Source organism: Myxocyprinus asiaticus, chromosome 11, assembly GCF_019703515.2.
Source record: "Myxocyprinus asiaticus isolate MX2 ecotype Aquarium Trade chromosome 11, UBuf_Myxa_2, whole genome shotgun sequence".
Classification (NCBI taxonomy): domain Eukaryota; kingdom Metazoa; phylum Chordata; class Actinopteri; order Cypriniformes; family Catostomidae; genus Myxocyprinus; species Myxocyprinus asiaticus.
In genome coordinates this window covers 30,668,250-30,679,369 of record NC_059354.1, presented here as the reverse complement: position 1 = coordinate 30,679,369, position 11,120 = coordinate 30,668,250, and the positions used below count along the sequence as shown (strand labels likewise).

At 37.8% G+C, this 11,120-nt stretch overlaps 1 protein-coding gene across 1 annotated transcript in view; it reads left to right on the top strand.

Moving 5' to 3' along the window:
* The first annotated feature begins 2,414 nt into the window (after positions 1–2,414).
* The window catches only part of hs6st3b (heparan sulfate 6-O-sulfotransferase 3b), a 92,503-nt gene continuing 83,797 nt past the window's right edge, over positions 2,415–11,120 (top strand). The window contains exon 1 of the mRNA XM_051709867.1: positions 2,415–2,959. Coding sequence (XP_051565827.1) covers positions 2,415–2,959 — 545 coding nt within the window. The remainder of the gene's footprint in view (positions 2,960–11,120) is intronic.

The window sequence follows — 11,120 nt, the reverse complement described above, 5'->3', positions numbered from 1 at the left end:
GAGCACGCGTCACGGCCGGGCTGCTCGAGTGAAGCCGGCACCACGTGCCTCGGACCAATAAAATTTTACTGCTTATTTGAAATATGTTCTTTTATCGTTATCTTGACCAAACATTTTGGAGATTTAGGTCTTTCCCCATTCAAGTAGATAGGAGCTGCCCTGTCGTGACGCTGGTTTACATACAAAAATAGCTGACCAAACTGCCCAAGAGCATTCCAAAAATGGCTGCTGAGTGGTATGACTTAACCTTGAAAAAGAGACTTTGTTGAAAGGATCCGAAAATATGTTTGGACCGTTCTAATTCATTTGTTTTTGTTTACATTCTTGAAATGGTCTTTATGCATATGACCCAAATTTATGAAACAGAAATGCCTGGTAACAACTAAAAATTATTGTTAAACACAAATGCAAAACATAACAACGATTGCATTAATCATTTAATAGGAAAACAGTTTAAGCATTATTGAAAATATAATCTTGAATGCCTAAGTATGATACCTTTGTAGAAACCAACACATTAATGTTTGTATCCAGTTTGTAAGTTATTAGTAGCCTAATATTAGGTGATGTAGTATATAGAATAATAATAAAAAATCAGTTATTATAATAAGCTATTTTAGCCTACTATGTGAAATGCTATGGTTGACAGTAGTCGAAAATGCAGGGCAAAAAGACATTAAATGTATAATACATGTAAAGTATGAAACAAGTCACTAACAGTAATACAACTGGTATGCTATCCTACTATACTATTATCAGGAGATATCCAATATCTACATGAACAGGACAACATTGTCCAAATTTTCAATATGAAAGTCAAAGTGGTTAATTGTCATTTCCTGCCTGGTAGAAGAGGAAATTAAATACAGTGTCACCATGATCCTCACTCCAGAAGGTACCATATAACAGATCTTTATAAGACACACAACACTCTGTCCAAAAGAATCAGATAAGAAACAAATGAGAACTGACAATTCATGCAAACGTGGGCTATATCAAAGTATTTCTAGCAAGTCAGTCCACTGTCCACTGTCGGCCATATTTGGAACGCTCTCGGGAGGCTATTTCCAGTCAAGACAGTGCAGCTCCTATCTACTTGAAAGACCGAAATCTGTTGGTCAAGATTACGATAAAAGAATATATTTAAAATCAGCATTAAAATCTGACAAAACTGGTATCAAAAGTCGTTCTTTACCTCATTTTACGCAAAAAAAAAACAAAACAAAAAAAAAAAAAAAAAAATTGCAAATTTTCCTTGTATGCGCATGCGCTTTCTCGAATTGATTGACAGGCGACGTCTGTATCTAAACGATGATTACCTCTTTTACCTGTAAGGCTGGATTTCCTTTCTACATCCGTTGACCGTTCGGTGCTAGAGCTTCTTTGGCGTTCCAATTACTCCCATTCATTTTAATAGAAGTGGCCCGTCTGCTAAATACTCTCTGGCTATATGCATGCTAGATAATACTGAGGTAGATATTCCAGGAACATAAAAAGAAATAATAAAATAATAAAGTTAATGCAATTTCCATCCATTTGGATCTAATCCCAATGGGATCTAAAAACAATCCTGTAAACATCAATTAAGATCTCGGATAAAACAGATTTATTTATGTATTTAATTGTTTCAGAATTGCAGTTTATCTAGATTCTTATTTAAATCTTTTAGGACTATAAGAATAGAAATTCCATTAGAGTTCCTTTAGGATTTTTGACAAGCATTTATGATATAGCAAAAAAATAAATAAAAAATAATAATAATTCAGTATAGTGCAAAGAACAGTGGGGAAAAATGTTGACCCTATATCCACTCAGTGAATTCTCTCTGTATGGTCGACTATATATTGCTAAATATCCCAAAGCACTGGACTGTGGGTGCAGATGAAGTGTACCCGTGCAACAGAAGAGCTCGTGGTTACTGATGTAATAATGTGTTTTTCATTGATGCGCTCGTGCCTCATTGACATCATACGCACCATCCCGCTGATGCGTGTCGCTGGATGGATTGAGAACATAGCCCACTCTCTTCACAAGTGCATGCAGGTTCCGCCGAATAAAATTGAATGCGAGGCGCTTTCAGTCATTTCATTTCCTCAGAACGAGAGACGTTAGTTTTTTCATACTTTATAAATGCATTGACATGTTGCTCGGTTGTGGAACAGCATTGGGCAGGATCGCCTTAGTCATTTTTATTATGACTGGTGGCTTAGTGAATTGTACACTTTCTTTACAACTCAGTCGGGCAAGTTAATGAGAAGACTTCGAGGTAGATGTCACACTTCTGCACATCTTTTTAGCATATCAACATGTGGCATGGGGCTTTTTATGTGGGTCACGGAAGAACGTCCTGGAAGAAGATCTGGAGAAGAGATCATGATTCACATTAACTTCATGAAGAATTTCCTCATGTTAAAATGAACGAGAAACTCAATAAATGGATTTTCATCCCAATTTTAGCCATTCTTTTTGTCATGATTGGGTATCAATATATTTGCCCGGCAGGCAGTCAATCTTGTCATTTTAGGACTGGCGACAAACTCGTGGGGATTGGTCCACTGTCCACTCCGTACCCGACCACCGATGCCCTGGACCGGGACCAGGATCCGGAGGAAGACAGTCCTCCTAAATATATGTCCAAATTCAACTTCACAGAGCGAGATTTGACACGCGACGTTGATTTCAACATAAAAGGAGATGATGTGATTGTGTTTCTGCATATCCAAAAGACAGGAGGGACCACTTTTGGAAGACACCTAGTCAGGAATATCCGTTTAGAACAGCCTTGCGAGTGCAAACCGGGACAGAAGAAATGCACGTGCCACCGGCCCGGTAAACAGGAGTCCTGGCTCTTCTCGAGGTTTTCCACTGGCTGGAGCTGCGGTTTGCACGCAGATTGGACTGAACTGACCAACTGTGTGCCTGTGATTATGGACAAAAAGCAATCTCCAAAGCGAAGGAGGTAACACCCTCTCTCCTATTCATAAACTAATTAGGAGAATTAATTTGTCGCTCTGTTGCTAATAATTAATGTAATGCTGAAGAGTCCACTCAGACAAATACTGAACCAAGTGGCACAGAACAGTTTTCGGTGCATTCACATGATAATGTGATAATCTGACGATAATGATTATATATATATATATATAAGTAATGTTTCCCTCTAAAACTATTTCAGACAGTGTATCTATATATCTTACTAACTCTGAAACAGTTAAATGAGAAACAATTTTAACCTCATGCCAATCAATAAGTTATGATCATAGGTTAGTCCTCTGTGATGGAGGATGCAATATCCCCAAAGAGATCTGTGTATAAATTCCATGGTCTCATTCTTAAATTCAAGTCCCCTATCAGCCAGTTTTCTTGACCAGGTCCTTTATCATGCCTTTGTTCTATATCACTTTTTGAAATGTATTTTGGTCCAACATACATGTCTTCCATTATAGGCTATACCTGTAAAGATGGATCTTTCTCACATTACAATATATTTTTAAATAGATATCTGGACCCTTTCAGAAAACAGTGGAATTGGGTATTTCATTTCCTGTGGCCCCGATGTGTGACTAGACACATTGATATTATTACCCACATTCAAATATAGTAAATCAAAGTTCACTTACCATCCAACACAAACACATTAAAATGCAAAACAAAGAGATAACTAGTTTACTCAAAATGACTGGCGTATAAGCCTAAAATGCTTAAGTTATGGCCACGCATGTGAAATACTTTGTTAAAGGGATAGTTCCCCCAAACTGAAAATTCTCTCATCATGTACTCACCCTCATGCCATCCCAGATGTGTATGACTTCCTTGCTTCAGCAGAACACAAACAAAGGTTTTTAGAAGAATATCTCAGCTCTCTTGGTCCATCCAAAGCAAGTGAATGATGGCCACTGGCCAAAACTTTGAACATCCACAAAGCACATAAAGGCAGCATACAAGTAATCCATATGACTCCAGTGGTTAAATCCATGTCTTCAGAAGCAATATGATTGGTGTGGATGGGAAATAGATCAATATTTAAGTCTTTTTGCACTTTAAATCTCAACTTGTTTTTGGTGATTCACATTCTTCATGCATATCATCACCTACTGGTTGTGGCTGGTCAAAGGTGGAGGTTTATAGTAAAAAATGACTTAAATATTGAACTGTTTCTCACCCACACCTCTCATATTCATATATTGCTTCTGAAGACATGGATTTAACCACTAAAGTCATATGGATTATTTTTATGCTGCCTTTATGTGCTTTTTGGACCTTTATAGTTTTGGCCAGTGGCCACCATTCACTTGCATTGGATGGACCAACAGGACTGAGATATTCTTCTAAAAACCTTTGTTTGTGTTCTGCTGAAGAAAGGAAGTCATACACATCTGGGATGGCATGAGGGTGAGTAAACGATGAGAGAATTGTTATTTTTTGGGGAACTATCCCTTTAACAATGTATGTCCCATTTGTGGCCATACTGTAGCTCTCTTCCTTCTTCCTTTTACTCAGATTCTGTTTAAATGATGGAGAGCCTCTGCGGTAATGAACTTTAAATGAGGTATCATAAAGCTGAGCCAAGCTGTCGAGCATTCCCATCTATTAATTTGACAGTGCCAGTCTGGACAAGCAAGCCATTAAAAAGTTATTTTAGTTGTTTAATAAGTATATTTATGGCTTAATATGGCGAAAATATGCAGACTATCACTTTTATAAGTGCCTGCGAATAAAAATCATATGTGTTTTTAGTGCCTGTGAATGCTGTTGTAGTAAATGGCACATAAAACAGCTTTGTCATCATTCTCTGCTACTTGCTGGTGCAACATTAGTTCATGAATTATGTTTGACACAACTGGATGCATCCATATTTGTTTTGCTCTGTTCTCGTGAAATCACTGTTTCTATTGTTTGTTAGTCATTCATTTTAACAATTGCCGAGCAAATGGATCAAGTTAATTAGTTGCTCGGCCTGCAGCAATTTTACGTAATTCAAACTGTAATGAATGAAAATGTCTGGTAATTTCAGGGTAAGCAGAATTAATAGCAAATGTTAAGGTGTTTTAAAAACATCTTAAAACGATGCATGTTTCCTATAAGGAAACATTGCTTTTTTTTGTTGAAAATATATTAAATCACTCCCCAAAACTGAAAAGCCATAGCTATACAGTTCATCTCTGTGTTAACTGGCTCTTTCTGGGAGCTGCCTGTATGTGACAGAGACCCAAAGCCCAAACGGAACAATAATTCATTGCTCTGCTCTCTCTCTCTCTCTCTCTCTCTCTCTCTCTCTCTCTCTCTCTGTACTTACACATTTCTTCACATTGCTTCTTTAAAGATACACCAGGAGACACAAATAAATCTCTTTTGACAACAGTCGCTTATGCTCTCTGAACCGTATGTGCTAAGTGGTGTATGTATGAAATTTTCATCCTGATATCCAGCTCTGTTTATCAGAGTCATGATGGATCACTGTGCATGCTGGAGGAGTCTTTTTACAGTCATATAACACTCATTTTTGGTTGTGTTAAAGGGTTAGTTCATCTAAAAAGGAAAATTCTTTTGTCATTTACTCACCCTTATGTTGTTCCAAACCTGTATTATTTTCTGTCTTGTGTGTAGCACAAAATGAGGTGACTAAAGCTGCCAGTCCCTAACATTCTGCCTTACATCTCCTTTTGTGTTCCATGGCAGAAATAAAAAAAGTCATATGCATGAGGGTGAGTAAGTTTTTGGGTGAACAATTCCTTTAAAGTTCTACTTTGACACTTGAAACTTGCTTCATTTCACTTCACACTATTTTTTTATTTATTTATTGCGAGTGTGCAAAACTAGTTGGCACTGATGGTGGGCTTGCAGTGTGGCCGCCTGGTTTCTATGGCATGGTGTGGCCATTTTAGCCTGGCATGGAGCAGCACAAGCACAGCACAGGACCTGGAAAGATCAGTCATGTCAGAGCGAATCAACAGACACTCTAAGAGTCAGTGGGAAGGGAATGTTGCAGTGAGCTTCTCAGGGAGAAAGGGTCTCTTCTTGTGTCTCCCATACTTATTTGTAGAGTTGCCTTCTCTGTTGGGGCTTTGCAAAGCACGCTGTATTGAAAGTGAAGGGCTTGCTTGATTTACCAGTGCAAGGACTTATTGAGAGGCCAACATACACACACTTGGGTCTGAAACATACTCTTCTGCGCTGCTATCAAGCTTATGCGTTGTTGCACTGTGAAATGTGTCAGAAAAGCAATTCATAATGCACTCACTTGTATGCACACTATAGCGGACATTAGTGTAAACTGCCTTTGGAGAATATCCTGCAGAGCAAGTTCAACTGTCCACGTGTTTATAGTTACCCTGTATAATAACACATCCAGTTTTATGGCACAGATATTTTAGGGCAAATCTATCACCTCTTTACTGTAATGAGGTTTGTTAACGCCACACTAATGCATGAACACACATTAAAGGTATAGTTCACCCAAAAATGAAAATTCTATCATCATTTACTCACCCTTACATCATTCCAAACCTGTATGACTTTTTTTTTCTTCTGTAGAACATAAAATAACATGTTAGACAAAATGTTCAGTCCCAGTCACCATTCACTTTCAATGTGTGTAAAAACAAAAAAGAGCAATAAAAAGTGAATAGTGACTAAGGCTGTCATTCTGCCTAACATCTCCTTTTGTGTTCCATGGAAGAAAGTAAGTCATACGGGTTTGAAATAACATGAAAGTGAGTAAATTATTACAGAATTTTAATTTTTGTGTAAACTATCTGTTTTAGTATGTAAAATGCGATCACACATTTGCAATGTGTTGGCCAAGCATTCACATCTGCTTTAAAAGGAAGTAACGTCCAATCGGAAATTTTGAAAAAGCAAACACATACACAATCACAATAACTTAACCAATCGTCTTCAGTGTGTCTGACATCAACATGCAAGTTGACAATCACACTCAAATAATTCGGCTCGAAATGTTGCGTTTGTGCTTAGATCAAATTTCAACTGCATCTTGGAAAAACAGAGTGCCAGTTTTGTTTGCACTTTCTTTGTCTTTTATGATTTTATTTTCCAAACACAAGTGATCACAGAAGACGCATTTAAGCGATCAGGTGCGAGTAGCGATCAGTCTCACCTGACTACATGTGATTGGATCACTCGAGATGCGTTAGGACAAATGGAAACGTAACGTAACATGGTTGCTATGACAGCACACCACTCTTTAACAAGAGCGAGCGCTTTGAGCGAGAAGGTAACAAATTCCCTTTGGAAGGGAATGTATGAGGTAAAATTTAGGAGAGTTATAATGATGTAGACATAAAAGAAAATAGATTTTACAGGTGTAGTTTTAGTCTAATACTTTATTTTAATTATATATTAATTATACATATTATGGCTGTGTCTCGTTTCTAAGGCTGCGTGCTAGGTAGGACGCGTCCTTTGAAGGCTGCAGTATACCGAGCGTCCTCCTTTAAACAAGCCTCGTTTAAACGAGACAGCCTTCGTAGGACAAACGGAAATGGAATGTAACATGGTTGCTATGACAGCACGCCACTCTTTAACAAGTGCCAGCGCTTTGAGTGAGAAGGGAACAAAGTCCATCTGGAAGGGAATGTATGAGGTACATTTTATAATGATGTAAAGAGAAAAGAAAATTGATTTTACAGGTGTAAATCTAATAAATTATTATTTTAATTATATATTAATATAATTATACATATTATATACTCTGCACTCATCATTTACAGGCAAATTGGAGTTATTTTTTTTTAGACATTTCCGTTGAAGCAAAGAATTGTGGGTTTTGAGTGCCCACGAAGGATACACCTCATGCATCCTCCGAATTCCCATGAAAGAAGGTCACATTCGAAGGCTGCATTCGAAGTGTCCTACTCGCTTTTCTGAAACGAGACAGCCTCCATGACGGATGCGGCCGACAAATGCGACCTCCGGAGGGCGCAGCCTTCCAAATGAGATACAGCCTATATAATCTGCACCCATCTACTGAGGTACTTCAACTTGGGAATTAACGTTACTTGCATTTGAACATCATATTTACGGGCAAATTGGCGTCATTTTTTTTTTTTTACATTTCCGATGAAGCAAAGAATTGTGGGTTGTGAGTGCCCACGAAGAATACACCTCATGCATCCTCCGAATTCCCGTGAAAGAAAGTCGCATTCGAAGGCTGCATTCGAAGTGTCCTACTTGCTTTTATGAAATGAGACAGCCTCGATGACGTATGTGGCCGACAAATGTGACCTCCGGAGGACGCAGCCTTCCAAACGAGACACAGCCTATGTTTCTGGCCTGTTTATTGAATTAAAGATGCTAATATAACGCTAATTGACTACATTGTAACACCACAATTAAGATTAATTTCTCATTCAACAGGAGATGGTTTTATTTGGGTAAAATCACATTTAATATCCATAGGTTATCAATTGTTACATCTATTTTAATTATGTTGTTTAGATGATAAAGCAAAAAGGATACATGAAAATGTCTCTGAACTCCAGATAGGGAAAAACACCTAATTCTTTTCACCTTCCTTTCTCGTTCTTTCACAGCTTTGCTTCTCTCCGAGACCTCTCTCTGGCTCTTTTTATTTTAGCACTAATTAAATTTGCCAAGTCCCCTGGCATTATAACCAAATGGAGTTTCTGGGCAGTCACGAATGTGCAATCTGCTGAAATGAGATGCAATTAACTAAGCCAATTGCACACAGGTTCTGAGATTAAAGGCACCACAAACGATGTGCACATTTTTACAGAAACAGTCTCTAAAAGTTTGCAGTTATAAACAAAAACACCAAGACAGCCAGTGCATAATTTGGAACACAAAGCAATAAAACGTTTTTCTGAACAGCACTGATTTTCATGGTGTTTTCCCTTACTGGAATATGGGCCAAAAGCATTTTACAAAGAATAATTTTTAGTGCTGTTTTTAGTGCACTTTATCTGCTGACAGAGAGAGAGGAGCTATTTTGACATTTTATGAATCCTTGTCTAGTCGTCAAGTCAAGTCATTTTTATTTGTATAGCGCCTTTCACAACACACATCTTTTCAAAGCAGCTTTACAGGAAATCATGCATTAACAAAAAAAGAAACTGTAATATCTATGTCTTAGAGTCATCATTGTGTAGTCGTTGCTTTAAAACATCCAGTCATTTTCAACATTACTTTCAAAGAACTAGATTTTGGTTTGCAAGTTGTGCTTGCTCATCAAAAATTTCCTGCTGTAATTCTAGGGTGTTGTAGGTGGTTGCCAGGGCGTTGCTATGCGTTTGCTAAAGGCCCCAGTATACTTAATACTTTCAAACAAAATATGGCCAAAAAAAGGTGTTTTTGAGTTTGTTTCGGTGGTTTGAAGCAGCTCACCAGCGAGAACTTTAAGGAAACATTGTAACAGCTTCTGACCACCTTCTGCTGCATTGGTCCATGTCATCGGTGGGTGTAAATCTGGAGCCCCACCAACTTCAAGGCCGACAGCTAATTCCATTTACGTTGTTCAGTCAGTTAAATGGATAATTCACCCAAAAATGTAAATTCTCATCATTTACTCACCCTCATGACATCCCAGATGTGTATGACTTTCCTTCTTCAGCAGAACACAAATTATGATTTTTAAAGAATATTTCAGCTCTGTAGGTCCATACAATGCAAGTGAATGGGTGCCAGAATTTCGACACTCCAAAAATTACATAAAGGCATCATAAAATAATCCATACAACTCCAGGGTTAAGTGCATATTTTCAGAGGTGATATTATAGGTGTGGGTGAGAAACAGGTCAATATATAAGTCCTTTTTTCTTGAAATTCTTCTCCCTGCACAGTAAGGGGTGATATGCATGAAGAATGTGAATCCCCAAAAACACAAGAAGAAGAATGTGAAAGTGATCTGTTTCTCACCCACACCTGTGATATCGCTTTTGAAGATATTGATTTAACCACTGGAGTCTTATGGATTACTTTTATTCTGACTTGTGTTATTTAAAAATTTTTGGCACCCATTCACTTGCATTGTATTTACCAAAAGAGCTGAGAAATTCTTCTAACAATCTTCATTTGAGTTCAGCAGATGAAAGATAGTCATACACATCTGGGATAGCAAGAGGGTGAGTTAATGATTATTTTTGGGTGAACTATCCCTTTAACATCAGTCAACATGAACACACCGGCGTGCAGAGTTATTAGTGAGCTGGTGCAAACATACCAACATCTGTATGATCATTCACATAGAGACATTTTCCATGAATATGTCATGTGATTTTTTTGTTTGTGTTAATTAGTCCACAAAAGGAGTCAAATCTACTCAAATACTCTTAAGTGCCTATTCACTTTATTGTTTGACATGTGCCATCTGCAGCCAAAAGCCATTCGTGTGATACATAGTCGGGACCCCCTCTAGATCTGCCCCTAATCGTCATGGCAAGGAAGTTGTAAAATTGGCAATAACTTTTCACAGAAAAGGTTAGTAAATGATTTTATCGCACTAAAATCAGGTTAACATGCATCTTGTTTATATCTTGTGGCTATACTTTTGAAAAAGTGAGTATAATGTTAAATTGGCCCCACTTTACTTCAGTTGTAAGTACCTCACTGTCACCTCGAGTATTGCTTTTTTTAAAGAAAAGGAGGGTCAAATCTAAATACATGTTTATTGTTATCAATATTATGCCACAAATGCTGTTAATTGAGCTTAACTTGTATTGAACCCGGAATATTACTTTAAGGTGTTTATTTGTGCATTGCTAAGGTGTTCTGTGTGGTTGCTAGAGCATTCTAGGGTACTCTGGGTGGTTGCTTACCGGCCCAATCAAAAGAACCCAAATCTTTATGATATTCTTGCCCCCAGATTTGGCTTAGGTCCCTCCTTTAATGCAAATCAATGGGATTTTTTGGCCCATTTTAACATACACCATATAAAAAACGTCCAATAGCTTACAAAGGCACGGCTCTCCTCAGCAAGTCTCACTATTTCAGGTGTCATTCATGTCCATAGCACAAAGGTGCTGAACAAGTTAAGCAGTGAAGTTTAATACTTAAGGCTTAGGATCTTGTTCAAATATGAATGATCAAATGTGAAAAATAAGTACTGTTAATTAGGTGCATATCTCCAAAGTTTTTTTCAGATG